Below are 19,462 nucleotides of genomic sequence, written 5' to 3' on the forward strand. Positions count from 1 at the left end.
TGTGTAAATTTTAAGAAAATCTACTGGTCAAAAGAATATTATGGACTTGAATTCACTGCTCCCTGAATGCTAATCTATTGGGCGCCGCCGACCGAATAGATGTGGACAATGCAATGGCGAACTACTGGTCTGCACAGCAGACATAACTGGAGGCTAGCGGACACACTCGTGCGTATATGGCCAATTATTGAAAGCACGCACATGAGAACACAATATAATACAGTTAGTAGCGCCGTCTATTACATATTTCTGATGAGTTGTATGGTGTTTATTATGGATGTAGTACATAGATACATATTGTAGCGGGTATTAGGTTAAGTTTAAGATTTGTTTAAGTCCGGCCCCTAGAATACGGTCCTATCTCTTAATGGAAGACCTAGCGCCCGGCAATTTTAAATCGCGGAGTCTTCTCTGAATTTCGTTGCGTTTTTGTTTGATACTTTTCACACTTTTTCCATCGATTATTTTTTATGTTAGTGTATTGTATAAATAGCATCCAATATATTTTTATTTTGTTAATCGTTCTTTTCTTTACTTAATTCGCAAGTTGCTATAAAATCAATGAAAACCGAAAACCAGCAGCCATGTTGGTTTCGTTATATCAAAATGAAATTTGTTACTTATATTTGCCTGCATATTGTAGATGGCGTCTTTAGATAAGAGTGACAAGACTATCCAATGTGTATTGTACACACTCGGCCCGAGCAAGATCCGAGACTCTGTAGAACATTTTTACTCATGAATAGAGTACGAACGAGTACAAGCTTGCTCTAGCTCGCTTTCAGTTCATTTATTTTTATTAGTCCCATTACTCAACACAAGATGGCGGCATGGCGCATCTACGTCTGCTTTGACCAAGCTGTGATAGCTTGGCTTGTATTGTTTTGTTGCAAAGCTGGTAAAGAAGACGAGTAGAAAATCAAAGGTTGTTCTTAATCTGAATAATAATACGGACAAGCTAGAATCCTGCATTCCGAAAGATGGCGCGATGACTAATTTTATTGTTTTAGAATGTTTTTTTTAAAACCTACAAACAACTTACGTAAGACTTTATGCGTAAAACGGAATGTTGCAGTTCATAAATTCTTTCAAATATATTCAACTCTATTTTATAGGCGAAAAGGATTATGCGTAATACGGGCTTTTATGGCCTTCTATCTATTGTCAGAACTACAAGTCAAGTTACAAAATTTTTAGTAAACTGTGTTGTGTGTGTTGGGGATTATTTAGCATTCTAGGTTATTTTATTTGGTTCTATTAATGCTTTTATTTTACGCGTATAGGACATGCAACTATGATGTATGTGTTATCATTTCATATTATGTGTTTTACTTAAAATAACTATCGCATACAACAAACAAAAGGTGTAAATATTTTTTCACAAAAGTTACAAGAACTCAACTTGAAGTTTGAAGAAAGAAAATCTCGAAAGTTGTGGTTTGTATATTGTTTATTCATATCCTCGATTATAAAAATGTATAATTTCTATTCTAAATTAGCTTTATAAGTGACATTATTCGTTAAAAACTTAAGTGTTTCTAATCAAGGTTAAGTTGAGATGGTTTGCCGAATCGCGGGAAATTCAACCTAAATCTGGGCTATAAATCGTTATGACTCATTTTTCTTGGTAAAAGTGGTTGGTTGAACCCTATACAACGGGTTTCTTTGTTTTGTGGATGTTATTTTGTAACTTGCCGCCTCGATTTAGTTTTACACAAACACGTAAGTACTCTTAAGTAGGTACCTACCTATAAGTGCCTACCTACTACAACGTAGTGATTACATTCTATTTATCTACTACATTTGTTATGATTTATTTCTTAAGTTTATCTTTGTTGTTGGTTGGACTCCAATTTACTTTAAAACTTATTTAAACTTTTGGTTGTAAAGTAGGTAGGTACCTATTTCACCTGGGTGTCCTGGCTAAAACTAAATAAATAGGCATATAACCTAGTCATGACTTTTTTGTGTTCATTTATGTTGTAAAATGTTTAGATTATACTACCGAATCACAACTGTGACAGATCTACTCAGAATTTTCGAGGCCTAAAATCGCTAAGAACGACAAATTATTATTACTACTAGACTGCTCCTGATTAACGACCAGGACCACTCTGCCAAGAATGAAACGACTTTGAAGAAGAAGAACTATGAGATATATGTAGTAGACAAGTAGAGTAATCCTATGAGTAGGCGCAACCGATATTCAGTAGTAACAAATACGCATAGGTACGGTTTGTTACAGCTCTATATACCTAGTAGGTAATATTATTATGGTTTAGGTAGCTCGGTGTCGGTATTTGACCGAGCAAACGAAGCGAGTGAATCTACCAATCAACTACGGGCGAAAATATTTTGTACACAGAAATAGGTAACATAGGTATGCAACTTTTTTGGATTTCCCGCGGGAGCGAAGCATCGCGCGAAAGCTGGTTTGTAAGAAAATTGTTACTGACTCATTTCTGTCCTTAAAAGATATTGTGCCAAAAAGTCGATATCCTAGTCTAATTTAAAAACTATTAAATACACAAAATATCTCCGTCACCCCTCAGAGGGTCAACTCTTTTTCGTTTAATGGTGGACGAAGTCGCTGGATACAGCTAATTAGCATAATAAGTAAGAAGTAATTTATCTCTCTCTTAACTACATAGGTCACTATGTCAAATAGGCTACGACATTACCTACCTTATATGTAGGTACCCTTGGAATCTACGCGAACTCACAATAACTCAATATACACTTAGGTATTTCCTCAAAAAGTGCAGCATGGATTTATTTAATTTATTTCACATTAAGGAGAATAACGTAGTGTCGTAGTTGGTTATATGGATTGAAGATGGATTGGTATTGGTAGTAAACCTATAAGTATATTACGATTTTAATGTTGGTAAAGTAAGCAGTGTAAATGACGTAATGCACTACTTTAGAATGAAGGCCATGCCTGTTGTGTATAGTATGTCAGAATTGCTATCAGCAATGGAGCGATACGAATGAGGTGCACAACATATCGCTTTTTACTTAAGGCACATCGAACAATAAAAAATAAATAGACGAATTTTTGCCCACAGCAAGGTATCTGTAATTTCCATGATCTATATTAATATTATACAGTATAGTTAGTCTATTAATACGCTTTTACAGCTAAAGCGTTTAATCAATTTTAATAAACATTGTGTGACTATAGTTAATTAGCCGAGGTCAAACAATTGCTAGGCTAATTGACTAGGCTACCACTGAAATTTCTCTCTTATCTTTACGTTTGTTAAGCCTTATGATCATCGATACATATTTTTTCATTCAAAAAAATTTATATAATTCTGTACCTAGGAAATGCGAATCCATTTCATACTTACAAACTTATTTTATAAACTAGGTTTTGCTTCCTTAGCGTGGTAATTTCGAAGTAAAAGTACGCATGTGTTATTTCAAATAATATCCTATCCATGTAAGTACTAAAGATCAAAGAGTAACAAGCATACATACTTACATCCATCCTCACAAACTTTCGCATTTATAAGTAGGAGTGTGTACTTCTTAAAAAGTTGTTTTGAAAAGCACATAGTTGTTCCAAAGTAAAACATGTCCATATTAAAAAATTGCAACCCTACATCACCAGTCCGACGAATTCCAATCACAGCTGGTGAAAAAATAGAGGGAATGTTTTTGAATTTTTCCCAAAATGCTGTGAGGCATTTTGTTACCGCGACCAGACATGGCTGCAATTTTTAACCGTATAAAAGACACGATTTTACCGTTTGTATTTATATTTCACGTCTACAAATATCACATGCTGCAATAATATGTTCAGTATGCACAGCATGTGATATTTGTAATTTACTTATAATATAGTTAGGATACATTCATGACGTTGGTTATTAAATTTCTCTGTGGTCGGAGGAAGGATATAATGCGGCTTGGGATGATTGAATCTAGGTATTTTTATTTTATTGTGTTTGCAAAAATCCTTAATATTTTTCTAAAATAATAGCCTCTCATATTCCTTGTCATTATCTATATCGTTAATAACTTGTCAGCGGATCCCGGAGGCAACTAGGAACACATCAAGATGAGAGAGAATAAATAAACGTCAAAATAAGTATTTGTTTGGAACCTAATAATATTTTTTGACTCAATCGTTTACAATTTTAGCGACTGGATAAAGACAAATCTTTTTTGTCGGTATTTTGTCAAAGCAATCTCAGTAACGAAACGCGGAGTAACAAGTACTTCCTTATCCATTAAGTACTAATAAGCTTACTTCCATGGTCACCATTTTTGACTAACTACGTTCTTATCTAATCTGTCGGACATAAGCTTATTGACATGCAAAACCGTTAACAACGCAAACAAACAGACATTCCTTGTACAGATAACACGAGTTACCGTTCATGGAACTTTGTGAATTGATAATAATATTAGATAATAAATTACAACAGTTTTCTGCAGTTTAAGTACGTAGAAATCGGAATAATATATCCGATTTATATATTCCATGTAATATAGCCACTTTCATTACCATTTTTAAAATTGGTTATAAGTGATGTTTCCTTAAAATAATTTTCCCTGTACTCCAGTGATTCTCTCCGACATTGACCATTAAAACTGTCGTGTTACTGACAATGAGGAAAGTATGGTAATTAAAAGAAAATAATTGATTGAGGAAAATCCAACATTGCCCTGACTGAAGCTAACCGCAAATACTCTGGATAATCCAGATTATTTTTAAAAAGTCCTTCCTGATGTGTAACATTGGGGAAGGTTTTTTTTCTAACTAGCTTTTACCCAGACATCAAAACAAAATTAAAAAAAAAAAACAGTGCGAAATAGGATTCGCACCATCCATGGTATTCGGAATAAGTTCACTATTCTTTGCATATAATTGTAACTACAGAGCTTATTCGGTAGATTTTCGAGCAGTTCTCTGGAATATCTATCACATTTATGACCTGACCTTAACCGCTACCATTTCTACGGGACCAAAAGTACTGTTTTGAATGCAAAATGTTTTTTTTTTACATCGGATTATAAAAACCGGAGACATTCAGATAATAATATACATAACAAAATTCGGTTGAATTGAGAACCTCCTCTAATGCAAAGTTCGCGGCGAACGAGTAGTTAGTAGGTATTATAAATATCAATGTGCATCTATTGCACATTGATATTTATAATACCTACTACCTGTACGAGAATTTTAGATAGATATAGATTTAGTACAAGGCACAGACACAAAAACAATACAATTCAAATTCATAGCATTTGAGACATTATCTCTATGATGTAAAGTATATTTGCGTTGTTTTATTATTCTCTTGAACAGACTATTCTAATCAAGCAACTTAATACTCTGCAGTTAATTAGTCTCTAATTGTACGACAAATACTGTGAGGAAACTTGCATGCACATACTAGTTTCAGTAACGATAACTTACAAAACATTTACATTTAGCCACGTACCAAGCTAGATGTAATGAAAAAAAAGATCGATCCTACTTATATTATAAATGTAGAGAAGTGTGTATGTTTATTATTCTTTTACGACAAAAATTACTGAACGGATTTTTGTACTTCACACCTTCTTTCCTTTTCACAAGATTCACGAGGTTACCATTACAGACAACAAAAGAAAAAGTTGGCGGCTTGGTTTCTTTATGGTAGCTTTGTCATGAATATTTATATATACCAATTTTATAAAGCTGAAGAGTTAGTTTGTTTGTTTGATTGAATTTGCGCAAATCTCAGGAACTACTGGTTTTTGCGTTTTTGCGTTAAATAGCCCATATATCGAGGAAGGCTTTAGGCTATATAACATCACATTACAACCATAAGGAGCAAAGAAACAATGGAAAATGTGAAAAAAAAAAACGGGAAAATTATTCATTTTTGAGGGCTTCAATGATGCCCATACTAACTGTTCCACGCGGACGAATGTTGCGGGCACAGCTAGTAATAAATATAAAAAGTGGAAAAGTCTGTTAGATTTTTGTTAGGCCGGACAAACCACACACATAATACACTCTGAATTATGTGTGAAAATAGTTAAAGGATTGAATAGTGTTGATTGACCTATACAAATTATATATTTTTCCGGAAAAAGCATAACCTAGCGCCATACCAGCGAATAGATGGCGCTACCGTTATACGAGGGTGAATCCAAAAGTTCGTGGCCTAACCAAGAAAACAATTTTTTTTTCGACATAATCACTGATCCCGGTCGTTTTTCCTTTTTTTTCTCTAATTTGTCTCAGCAGGTTACAGTAAGAATATTAAGAATTAATTGTTTTACCCTTTGGTAAATAATCTACCAATATAACCCCTTTCATCCCAAAAAATGCCCAAAAATACAGATGCCATAACTTTATTGGTTGACAACACCGCCTTTGCCTTCTTGGGAGTCGGTGAACCGGACTGCTTCCATTGTTTAGACTGCTGCTTCGACTCGGGAGTATAGTGATGAACCCAGCTTTCATTCATAGTTACAAATCGTGGTATAAAATCATCAGGATCGGACTTAAACAGCTCCAAACAGCCACGTGAAATGGTGAAACGAACCCTTTTCTGGTCAGCTGAAAGCAATCTCGGCAACCCGTCTCCCCGACACCTTGTGAAAACCTAATTCTTTAGTATTATTATATTTTGAACTCGTCCATTACTTATGCCAGTAATCTCAGCAATATTATTAATAGTTAATCTTCGGTCTCCTAATATAAGATCACAAATTTTATCCACGTATTCCTGGGTCGTGGAAGTTGATGGCCGACCACTTCTGGGTTCGTCTTCAAAACTCTCCCGTCTGCGTTTCAATTCAGCTACCCACTTTTTTATACACGAATATGACGGAGCTGATTCTTCTAATGTGTACACCATATCTTTATGGATTTCCTTTGGCGTTAACCCCTTCTTATGCAGGTACTTAATCACAGCACGCAGTTAAATTTTTTCCATAGTAAGAAAACTTCACGACTTGCTTTGCACAAAAAAAAACAAAAACAGAGAGATGAATCCAATTGCAAATTTGCACGCTTACTACTAAATATAAAAGCTACAAAATAAGGGTAGTATAAGAATTATAGACATTTATTTACTAGGTGAGACCGCGAACTTTTGGATTCACCGTTGTAGTACTGGCCAAACCTTACTAAACTAGTCGTTCGCTGCAAACTCGGACCTCGCGAACATTTTTTTATTACGAAATTTTGAATATCTTAAAATCTACTACGAACTTAAAAAATTTATTGATAGATTCAGAAATTTTATTAAAACCAGTCCAGGGGTTCGAAATTATCGCGTTGCAAACATACATACATATGAAAAATGTGTATTTGCCCCAAATTGATTGGTAGACAAGGAATTATTTTACTTTTTGAAAGTCCGCACTTTTTTTAACTGCGTGCCATGATAGTTGATGCATAGATTGATTTTATAAATTGATTATCAATTTCATGCTTCGTCAAATGATTACAAAGTTTTTCAGCAACATGCTTCCTCAAATGATACAATGAAGTATTAGCAGTAAGCTGTGTAATATAAGTAGTCATTTCCGATTTCTGTGTTGATTCAATGATGTTGAAGTCAATCATCGAAACATGTTGTGCTTTCTTTTGAAATTTCTCTTTGTTTATCTCTTTTTATAGGCTAATGATCGGAAACACCTTTCCTTGGATAATTTATAGCAAAAGTGAAATACTGCAAAATGGGATTCGTATTTAATCATGATCAATCAATCGCTACTAGAAATAACTATTTGGTATTATTTTTTTTTAACTTCTGTAGTCTGCTTATAACGTCAGGTATCAATATTTTTATATTTGAATGTTCTAATTTATTATCTAAAAATAGCACACCCCTTTCGAGACTTCATTACATTAAGCGTAAAACAATTAAAGGGTAAAATTCATTATTCCAATATAAATATTCTCGGAACCTTTGTACAACTCTGGATTATTTGTTTAATACTCGGATTACGAGGTTCTTAGAGAGGATCTCTACGGGTGTTATGTTTAATAAAGCTCGACCCTCAGATACCCAAATATTTGTGCTGAAGATAAAATGTGCTTTATTTGTTTCAGGTACACATAGTTTACGAAAATACAACATAATGAACGGGGACACCAGAAAAAGAAATAGTAGTTTCAGAAAATTATTTCCAATATTTTTCTCGCATAAATCTAGAGATAAAAACGGTAACAAGGATCCCATGCGAGTCAAGGATTCGAGTGAAAATAATTCTTCCAATAGTAATACTTATCAAAATCCTCAAGAAGTTATCACGAATACTGCGACGCGAATGGATAATGATGATAACAATGATCGTATATATGAAGATCTTTCAGTATCGCGTAAACAACAATCGTTTGATAGCGAATCGCAGTGTAATGACGTGCTTACCAATCATTCATCGAGTAGTACTTTAGTATCAGATAGTGCGAGAAATAGAACATGTTTAAATTATAGTTCTGACAGTGGAAATACAAAAGAGAAGTATTCGCATCACGTGGCTAGACCTCAAGTGCCGCCAAAACCGTCTAGTGAAGCACACACATCACCGAACAGTAAAAATAACATGAACGACATGCAACAATTTCCAGATGTATATTACCACTCTTTAGAAAAGCTATCTGATAAAATATCACCTTTAGATGAATTTGAGATATACAGAGCCTCAAAAGCGCATGCCGATCCTGCGCCAGTTGGTGCCGAAATAAAGAAAGTGAGTACCAAATTTCTTATTTCACCGACGAAAGAAGCAGAAGTGCGAACAATACAGCCAACACGAGCGAGAAGTTTGTCCTTAGATAAAGATAATAGCAAACCCAGAGTTGCCAAAACACCAACAGAAAATGATATTGCCAAGGATGTAAAAATTAGGAAATCATATAATTATTCTGCCCCAACTTCACCTATACCTATAAATCACAGAACTCCAAGCATGCCAAAAACCGTATCGCCATATGAACAAGTAAAGAAAACTATGACAGAAGCAGAAGAAAAGAGAAATTCTTTGAGTCGTATATGTCTTCGGAATAACTTAAGTCCTTCTCCGAAGCCTACAGGTTTTCACCAAATAGTAACGACACCGACTTCTACAACGAACATTACCGATGCATCGAAATTGGAAGTTGTTGAAAAAGAAAAGACAAGAAAGCGAGTGGAAGCATTTTACTGGCAGAAACTAAAAGAACAGAAACAAAAAGAAGATGATTACTTAATGAGGCAGTCTTTACAGTATTCTTCCATGAGAAACCCTGTGCGTCGACATATTTATTCAAATTCAACATGTAGTTCACCAAATTCGTTGTCCGTTGAGACGAAAAGTTGCAGCTTGCCTCGAGGAAGAGATTTGGAGAGTTATTGTTCCAATCAGCCAATTCAGACCTTATCTCCTTTCAACAGAGCCGCACCTGAGAGGCGTACTTATGAAAGAGATACTTCTTTTACACGATCCCCTTCGATCGACCAGGAAGTAATTTATAGACACCCTGAAAAATTGAATTATATAAATAAGTTGCCCGAGAGTTCAGGTTCAAAAATAGCTCCTATTTTTCAAAAAGGATCTTTAACACAGGTATCGCAGAACTCTAATCTCAAACCGAAACGAGTAAGTTTTGAAGAACAATATTTGTCAGTCAACGGTGATTTTGTTATGAATTATACTGGTGTCCCAATAGTGAACTATGAAGTGACGAGCGACAGTAAATATGCGACGAGGAATGTATTTTCGAATGTTTCATTGGGATCAAGAGAACCCGGGTCTAGAGGCCCTCCTCGGCCTCCTCTTCGGACTACTAGTGTCGGAAAAAGTATCGGAATATCGAATAAAAAACTTCTTTTTCCCGGACATTCGATGTATTCAGAGTCTGAGAGCGGTTCAGAGGCCGGGGAGATACAAAGGATTCTTCAGGGAGATTCACGCAAAGGTAAGTTTATAAACAAAGTCTAATATTTATTAATTTATTTAAATTTCATTGCACAAAATACAAATGTATAGCATAATTAGTGGACTTCATGCTGGAAGCATTATCTACCAGTCAACCAATGGGTCTGACAGATAAATTTATGTGGGGTTAAACTAAATAAATATATTTATACTTACACTGAAATAATATAATTATAATATACATACATAAATACTACAATAGATAAACAATATGCATAAATAAATAGGTGCAGCGATTACCGAAATGAGTGAAAAGGCTTATAGGTACTAAATACCCTCGCGACTCAAGAAAAACCCGTATACCCGTGATTTGAAACTAGAACGACTTGGGGATGTCCTGATGGACTCAGGAATTGAATACGTTCATGACTGTAATTCCATTTCAGAAAAGTTATTCGTTCCCGAAACAATAGAACCTGTTTTTTGCGTAATTTTTATCAATTACTAACCTTTTACTCTCAATAACTTGCTTCATAATATAATTTTGCTGGTGAAATAATTAATAGATATCGAAAGAGCATAATTGAATTTTCTTGTTCGCCGTTGAACGAACTAAGTTATTAATATCGACTATTAATGATTCACATAGTTCGGTACACAAAAGCTTTGTCAATATTTATTTACGAGACTAATATAATATGCACAATTTGTCCCTTGTGTTTTGGGTCTGCCTATCACCGCGATCCTGGAGTGATTAGTCAGGTATTATATACATATAAGTGAGGTATACGAAAATACTCCCGTCTGCCATCCGCAATCCTGCAGGAAAAGGCAAATAAATGAACTACTTTGCCATCCGTGTAAGCAATGTAAAATTTAAAACTGACACTTTGTAATGGATCTTGCATACTCGTACAAAGCGTGTCACTTTCAACTGTATGCGGGTATGATTATATTAAAGGGTAAGACATCAAAGTGATGAGTTGTGGTACAAGTAAGTAACTCCGCCAAACGAATTTCTGTTTAAATGTCACAGAAACTGCCAGTCCTTTTATTTGTTAGTCGAGCACTCAATACCACACGATATAAAACATTGCTACAAATCTTTATGCCTTGGCTATGTGCCTCTTTAAGTCTCATAAATTCATTTCATTGCGCTTTCCTGCCCCACTAGGCTAAAATGAGTGGGGTCGAGTAACACTCCAAATACATACTACTGGTAAAGGAGTGTTTAACACGTGTACGCCTTTCATCCCCGAGAATTGTCCATTCGGAGTCATTGAATCTCTAGTACTGTGTTTTTTGTGACCAGAACTGCAAAATAGTACTAGCTAACTACAATGCCGGTTAAGCAGAAGGCGGTCTATCATCTATTGAGCTTCTCCTTTGAAACCGTTGTGAACTTTATATTGTCACCAAAACCAATGTATGCAATGTCTTCCTATTACGAATACCTGCATTAAGTAGAAAAAGCTGTCTGAATAAATTGGCTTAACACTGACATGGATGATATGCAAATTTTCCTCAAGTCTCTGGAGATTAAGACTGGGCGAGATGGAGAGAGAAAATGTCTCGAAATGTCAGAATGTGGACCACGGATTATTATTATTGCGGCGTCGAAGCGAACTGGAAACACGTAGAGATGACAGAAAGAGAGAGCGTTTTTACAGTATATTATTATATAGCTGTGCCCGCGACTTCGTCCGCGTGGAATAGTTATTTTGGGCATCATTGAAGTCCTCAAGGATGAATAATTTTCCCCGTTTTATTCACATTTTCCATTATTTTTTCGCTCCTTGTACGAGTAGTTCCAGCGTGATGTTATATAGCCTAAAGCCTTCCTCGATAAATGGTCTGTTCAACGCAAAAATATTTTTAATTCGAACCAGTAGTTCCTGAGATTAGCGCGTTCAAATAAACAAACTCTTCAGCTTTATAATCTATATATATAAAACTCTTCCGTTACTGAGTGACTGACTGACAGACAACGCACAGTCGAAACTACTGGTCGTAGACAGCTGAAATTTGGAATGTAGGTTCCTTGGGATATGTAGGGGAGCACTAAGAAAGGATTTTTGGAAATTCAACCCCCAAGGGGGGAAAAGGGGTAAAAACGTTTCTATGAAAAATCTTATTCCTTGGGTTTATAAACTTGAAACTTGGCATGAACACGTACATAGGCAAGTAAATATGTTTGACATTATAAGTTTTTTCAAACTACCCTCCAATCGTGATTTAGGGGGTGCGATTGGGTGACCGATTTATTAACGCACAGCCAAAACCGCTCGGTATAGGAGTCTGAGATTTTGAACAGAGGTTCCTTTAGTAACATAAGTGAGCACTAAGAAGGGATTTTTGAAATGTCAACCCCCAAGGGGGGGAAACGGGATAAACTGAGCCGGGGCTGCGGGAAAGTTCTAACGAGATACCGTGGCCCCGGAACGCAAAGGGCAACTGAAGGAACGAGGTGGGTTTTAGTCAGTAAAAGTCTGACACTCCCTTCCGTTCCACCCAGAGCGGGAGAGGTCATTTGATGATTTCCCATCCTTAAAAAAAAAGACTTTGTATGACAACTTTCAGTCGTCTCTTTAACATACATAATAACATACATAATTATGTACATACATGCATAACATTAATAACATCACGCCTTTAAATCCCTATTTTGTGTTAACACTACCCATACAAACAGACAAACAGCTAAAAGGAAACAAGTGAAGAGACGAAATTTGTCCGCATCCATTTTCACCTAAATTCTTAACGTTAATGAGATTTACTTTTTATTATCAGGTCAACCTAATAGCCTCACATGTACGTATAACTTCGTAAGAATTTTCTTTCAACTCCTAACCGTTGAGGAGTTGTACCTTCCATCATCAGCTCATTCACATGGGATGATGACTATCAGACGCAAATACTTAAACAGAAGGAAATCCTGTAAGGCCTCTTCGTCCTATAAATCCTATTTTTTTTTTCTTTTGAGACGATGATTTTGTCTCGCTTTACTTTTTCTATATAGATTTGTATGTATACTAATATTATAAAGAGGAACAATCTATTTTTTTATATGTTTGTTTGTTTACACATGTAATCGATAAACTCCGAAACTACTGAATCGATTTCAAACATTCACCATTAAAAAGCTACATCATCCCTGAGTAACACAGGCTATATTTAATTCCAGTTGTAACAAGATTTCAGCCTGTGGAAGAAAAAGCCCTGTCGAGATCATTAAAAAACGAAAATATATAACCGAATTACACGTGGGCGAAGCCGCGGGCGGAAAGCTAGTATTAGTATAAATAAGCAAATACTGTAAATAATGTCCAAGGAAATAAAAAATTAAGTAAGATGTAATAATAGGGTTCAATTACATAATTTATGGTCGTTATTGGTGTCGTTCCAAGCTTATTAAAAATATCCGTATCATTCTCTAATTTATATCCATCCGGACGGACAGTAGTAATTAGAATATTGTTACCAATTACATGTTATACTTTTTTATCGATAAAGAAAAAACGCTAACTCCACTAATGGTTAGTGTTACGAGTTGTATAGTTACGAGAATAAATTTACCAAATAAAGAAAATTATTACCTCTACGGAGAAAAGTTCAAAGTTGAAGTATCATTACATATGTAGTATGTAGTAGCCTTGCAGAAAGCAAAGCCTGCTTCGAAGCCTTCTTCTTTTAATCACGTAACGAATTCTTATGCAGTTTACACTGGTTTGGAGGTTCTTGCAATCTGCTTCCAATGCTTCAACTTTGTGTTCAACATTTTGAAAACCACAATACTTACTGAAATTAATTATTTGTCCTAAGGAAAAATTTATAGTCTCACAAAAATCCCTGATGTCCGTTAACCGCAAGGCTTAAAACCCAAACCTTATAAAACTAATATCGCTACGTTTGTATCAAAAGGATTCCCTTCAAACCCTGATTAGCATAAGGTTTCAATAAGACAATGTCAGCCTGTGTACATCGACTCCACTAATCTTTCGGAGCCCCAATACAGTTACGCTCCGTAGTTGTCTTTATGTACGGACCGAAGTTACCTAGCTTTGCTCAGTAGGTACAGTATACTCAGTAGGTACATTGTACATTATACCTGTCTAGATTATCTGAATGAATATATTGAATTGAATGAAATCAAATCATACTTAATTAAATTGACAAAACCGCTTGCCTTTTCAATAACAACGTTGATATACCCTACGATTAATGTTTTTACCCATTATTAAACCAGTGACTATTGTAGTAGTTAGAACTGAAATGTACAAAATGATATGCAATAAATGAATTGAAATTGAAATGAGCTCTTCACGCCCGAGTGACACCAGCTTTAATGCAAAATTGCTGTTTAATAATTAATATTTATTCCCTCCGGGTACAAAGAGCAAATAGTAATGAGACTCGAAGGTCAAATTAGTTGGAAAGCTTAGTGAAATTCTAAAATAGTGAAAGATTTTCCCTTGGTTGACTTTTACAAAAGGAACCACATAATATATAAATAATAGTACATCACGGAAGTATTGTTGTTTTACTCGTATTTTGTTATACAACTTAAAATTGTCTCGGTTTCAACACGAGAAAGATTTATCTTTCCAAAGCTGTCTAGCCAGACAAAACGAACGACTTAGTCTGGAAGAACTTCCGTATATTGGTATCGCAGTCTTGCATTACCAGACGTTTCATGTTAGCTTCACCTAAACTATTTTTAAGTTAAACGGTTGTGTACAAACAACACACTGCTTGAAGAAATTTCTTTAGAAATAAGTAGTGCGCTTGTACTGAATTTCTCTTTATTTTAAGATTTATTCTTATTTGCCTTGATGTACATAAATAAATAAATTTAAAAAAAACACACACACGCCACGCTTTATTCTCCAGAGCTTTTGGCTGGTTTACTTTAGTTTTAAATATTTATCTTTTTGTTTTTCGTACGTAAATGACAAAAAAGCAAATAACGCTAAATGAGAATCGTGTCTTGTCTCGTCATATGTGCGTTGTAACTGTGTAATAATATTGTAATCGAACTAAAAAAAATAAAATGGTACGAGATTTATCAGCACTTAGTGTAGGAAATAAAATCACGGTTACTGATTCATATTAAATTCATACTAACCAGCTGGGTTACCGAGCGGCGGCGCTGTAATAAAATAGTAAAAACTTAAAATAAAACTATCTACCTATTTCTGAAGATCCATAAAATCATCAAATTACTACTCTCTAAAATACCTATTTTCCGGGTAGTTTTATACATAATTAATGCAGGAGTGAATCAATTGGATTGGATCTTTAGATCATAGAGATGTAGCATGTAAGCAATGTGTTTTTATCATCTTAGTAGGTTACAATAATCACGTCATTTACCGAAATAATTTTCCACCACAAACCACAATTTAATAAAAGAATAATGAAAGATTGAATATTGTTCAATCGCCTGATAACTAGTCGAAGGATTGATGGGCTGATATTAATGAGTCCACAAAATATTCTTATTGTATTTTCAGTTATATAAGAGTTCCGTGTTACTTCAGAAGGTCAGTTGAATCTCTTAGTCGTAGTTATTTTTTGGCATTAGAACCTAAAAATTCTGTGGTTTTGTCTCCTTATTTCGGTGACCAGTTTCAGTAAGTTACTGCGGTGGATTACGTCACGGGACCCGCCTGTGAAAATTCCGCACGCAACTGTATTATTTACAGAGTATAAGACTGTCTGACCGCCCAGAGTCCGCGCGTCTATAATAAAACAGGAAGTTATAAATTTCTCGGACAGTTAACAGGAGTTATGTATTTCCACTTGTCACGATACCTGCGTTTCTTTCGCTTCATTCGCATTCATCTTGCAAGCTGAAGACTCCACAACGTAAAATTAACAGTAATTAAGTATCACCATTGCGCCTTTTACCCGTTAGTGTAGTGGTTTAATAATATTTATCTGTAATTTATATAGACTTTATACGGACAAATCAACATAACTTCAAAGTAAGTTCAACTTGGTAGGATACTCTTGTAAAGAAAGATATGGCGAAACTGTTAGATTTCCCAATTTTAACAGAACCGTCCTTTTGAAGCAAGGAAGATTTATTGAGTTTACAATCTCATCGGTATTTTCCGACGATAAAAGGTCTATGTCACTTCCGTATTCGATTTTATCGATACTGAGACTTTATTGAGGTACTAAATTAAATTTAAAAACTACCGTGAAGAAGTTTCTTCACGCTATTTTTATTGGGACATGATAGCTTTTTTAAAACCAATTTAAAGTAGCATTATATATATAATATACATCAAAGCATCAAAGGTTTTAAGTAATTTATTAAACTTCAACAAATGTTGTGAAACCTAAAGATATATTAATATCAAGATGTTATGTCACATAATGATAAATAAAAAAATAATAATTTTGAATTCAACTTTTTTTTGATGACCGATAATTAGGAAAACTATTTCTTTCCATCAGGGGAAATTATCAGCACGTATTAATAAAGAAATTATATGTTTGTATGAAATTATAACTTAGGGATGATATTTGAGGATTTTCAGCATATTTGGCTGTGATCACAGAATTCTATGACTATAATAATCAGACGGAGGGATTAACTGATACATGATTGATCTAATAGGTGTTAAACCCTGTGGCTATAGCTGGAATGGCATTTCAGTTATCTGCACAAGGAGCTGTTATAGTCTGTTCACTGTTTGATTTATAAGTACTTAACAGAAACTCATTCTCATACGTAAAGCGGTAAAATAAAATCTAGAAAATTCCTTTTTTAAGGTGCCTTTTGAAAGTAAAGTAAGGATTGTTTTTTATCACTACCTCATAATGATTTTGATACCTATGATAAGTTTTTTAGAAAATATAGTGTTCTGTTATTTGTGGATTTTTTGATGATAATATATAACTTTACTAAACAAAGCTCTTTATATGATAACTGTACTGTTACATGAATTAGCATGTTAGTAGATTCACGATAATGCTGAGGTTATCTATATTCTTCTTCTTCTTCTTGTACGATCTTCCTCCATCTATCTCTGTCTCTGGCAGAGTGATGGGCGTTGTGTAAAGTGGAATCTAGTGGTCTAATCGGACCCACGTATTGGGCTGCGACTACGGGGTCTTTTTCTTTTAGGTAATCCATGTTCGTAGCTGCTCTTTGATAACCAGATACGAACATGGATTTTTTATCTACATTAGGAGGGTGAATATTTATAAAGCGGCGAATATTCGTTTGTATGTAGTTCCGCTTCTAAGTCTGGATGGCTCTGTAATGTAATGACATAGCCGCCATGCGAATACTGTTAGGACATATCCCTTTGAAGCGCGCAGTTTTACCGACAGTGCTCCGCTGTTATATCGGCTTTACTTAAATACATCGCGTTGCAACTTTGTACTCGGCCACAAACTTCGCCATAGCCCAAATATTCGCCGTAGCTCGCTAATGTAGCCTCAGTATTACATAGCCATCCGAGGCCCGTCTTAGCTGAGATAAGCGATTAATATTAAACGAAATCCGAGCCCGCTGGTCGCTCTGTAGGGTTACTCTTGACGCGGTCGAGTTACGATCAAAATCGAATTGACATCGAGAATCAGTAATTTGGTACTCTGGAAAACGACCGAAGCGCCAATCGAGTTGTGGTCGAATAGTGAACTACTTGAAATCGAAAACCGCCGTTATGTCTTACTCTCGACACTATCGAGATCGAGTTATGCTCATGTTTAAATCGAAAACATACGTCAAATCACACGATTCACAAGACGCTACTTTTTTGAAATCAAAAGTGTGTTTTCAAGATTAAATTATAGAAAATAGGTAAGTTTCTTTAACAATAATGCTTTGAGATACAATAATCTTTCTTCGTGAGTGAAAGTGCTGGGAAATATTTGCAATTTTTTGTCTACAACTTTGTTTTGTGGATTGATAGCAGGATGGCTCGACTTGCAGCACAATTAAATTTATTGGATGAAGCTGAGAGAGTTGACGCACGCCAAAGAAGAAGAAGAACGCAAATAGCACGTTATTGTGCAGCAGCTATAGAAATTGGCGATGAAGAATTTGTGGCAAACTATCGAATAACAAAAGAAATTTTTTTGGAGCTTGTGGAGGTGCTCTCCCCATACTTAAAGGCACCTTCTCGCAGAAGTGATATTCCCATAAAATTTAAGGCAAGTATTTGAGTTCTTTATAGTTTTTTCGTTCTAGTTCTAAAATCTATACCTAAATCTTTAAATTTTCTTCTTGTTATAGATATTGGTTGCTCTCTCTTTTTATGCGACAGGCAGTTATCAACGTATCGTAGGAAGGAACTATGGTACTGCAATGTCACAGCAGTCAGTGTCAAGGTGTATCAAAGAGGTGACCAATGCGTTCAACCAAATAATAATTCTACAAAAATATATAAAGTTCCCTACTAATGTTAATGAACGGAATGCTATAAAGATGAAGTAAGTAGTTACAATAAAATTTTCTTATAGGAAAATGTTTGTAGGAAACATAAATTTTATAATAAATATTACATTTCATAATTTTTTTTTAACTTTTAGATTCTATGAAAAATATGGAATACCCGGTGTTATTGGTTGTGTAGATGGAACACATGTGGCCATGGTAAGACCATCAGAGAATGAGGATTGGTATTTCAACCGAAAACACTACCATTCCAGAAATGTGCAAATTGTAAGATCATTTAAATTAACTATACCTTACCAAATGAAGTAATTTGTGAATGTATAGGTTGCCACTGTTAAAAGATATATTAATTTTTTTATTGTTTCAGTTATGTGATTTTGATCTAAATATTATAAGTGTAGATGCATGTTTTGGTGGTGCTACCCATGATTCACACATCTTTAACCAACATGCAATCAAAAATCACCTAATTGATTTAGTGAACCAAGGGGAGACAGTGTATTTGTTAGGTAAGTGTTTATTTTTATTATTTATTTACATTTCTATGATTGGAAAAATTTCATTAGAATATTTTCCTAGATGCTACCTCAGCTGTTAAGCATAGGTGCCCAGTCTAGGTACTAAGCTGAACTTAAATAATGACATCTTGTTAATATTTGCAGGTGACTCGGGGTATGCACAAAGAGAGTACATGATGACACCAATTGTCAATGCTGCAGCTGGTTCTCCAGAAGAATTCTATACACAAATACACTGTTCAGCTCGTAACAGAGTGGAACGAACGATAGGGTTATTAAAGGCACGTTGGCGGTGTTTGCTGAAGCATAGGGTGCTTCATTATAAACCAGACATGGTTTCAAAAATAATTAACGCATGTTGTGTGCTACATAATATGTGTAACACAGCACGCATCCCCTCCCCCAGCGAAGTTAACCCTTCGCTGTCGTCGGGCACCGCGCAGCAGCCATCGTCGGAGCCCGCGCCGAGCGCCGCTGCGCACAGCGCTGGAGCCACGCTGGAACTGCGCAGAGGAGTTGAAGCCCGGCAACGTATAGTGAATATGTTGTGGACAAGGAGACGAACAAATTAATAAAGATATATCATATTTATATTGTTTTATTTTATACATTTATACTACCACTACTACTCTATGCTATTAATTTAATTGCA

General features: G+C 35.2%; 2 protein-coding genes across 12 annotated transcripts in view; both read left to right on the top strand.

Annotated features, from left to right (window-relative positions):
• Nucleotides 1–1,169: 1,169 nt before the first annotated feature.
• LOC106133912 (coiled-coil domain-containing protein AGAP005037) overlaps nt 1,170–19,462 on the top strand; it is a 144,118-nt gene continuing 125,825 nt past the window's right edge. For 7 of the 10 annotated variants that reach the window (XM_060953570.1, XM_060953573.1, XM_060953576.1 and 4 more), the window contains exons 1-2: nt 1,170–1,437; nt 8,069–9,916. In XM_060953570.1, the coding sequence (XP_060809553.1) occupies nt 8,098–9,916 (1,819 nt within the window). In that variant the 5' untranslated portion in view covers nt 1,170–1,437; nt 8,069–8,097. The remainder of the gene's footprint in view (nt 1,438–8,068; nt 9,917–19,462) is intronic. The other 3 variants (XR_001228582.2, XR_001228583.2, XM_013333775.2) reach the window with 1 other exon arrangement.
• Nucleotides 9,940–19,397, top strand: LOC132903944 (putative nuclease HARBI1). Of its 2 annotated transcripts, XM_060953583.1 has the most exons (6): nt 9,940–17,695; nt 17,808–18,048; nt 18,131–18,327; nt 18,427–18,559; nt 18,660–18,801; nt 18,955–19,397. In XM_060953583.1, the coding sequence occupies exons 2-6, from the start codon at nt 17,812–17,814 to the stop codon at nt 19,380–19,382; spliced, it is 1,137 nt and encodes a 378-aa protein (XP_060809566.1). In that variant the 5' UTR covers nt 9,940–17,695; nt 17,808–17,811; the 3' UTR covers nt 19,383–19,397. The 2 variants fall into 2 exon arrangements, with proteins under 2 accessions (XP_060809566.1, XP_060809565.1); XM_060953582.1 differs by having other exon boundaries at nt 9,940–18,048.

The sequence above is a fragment of the Amyelois transitella genome, chromosome Z, assembly GCF_032362555.1.
Source record: "Amyelois transitella isolate CPQ chromosome Z, ilAmyTran1.1, whole genome shotgun sequence".
Lineage (NCBI taxonomy): Eukaryota > Metazoa > Arthropoda > Insecta > Lepidoptera > Pyralidae > Amyelois > Amyelois transitella.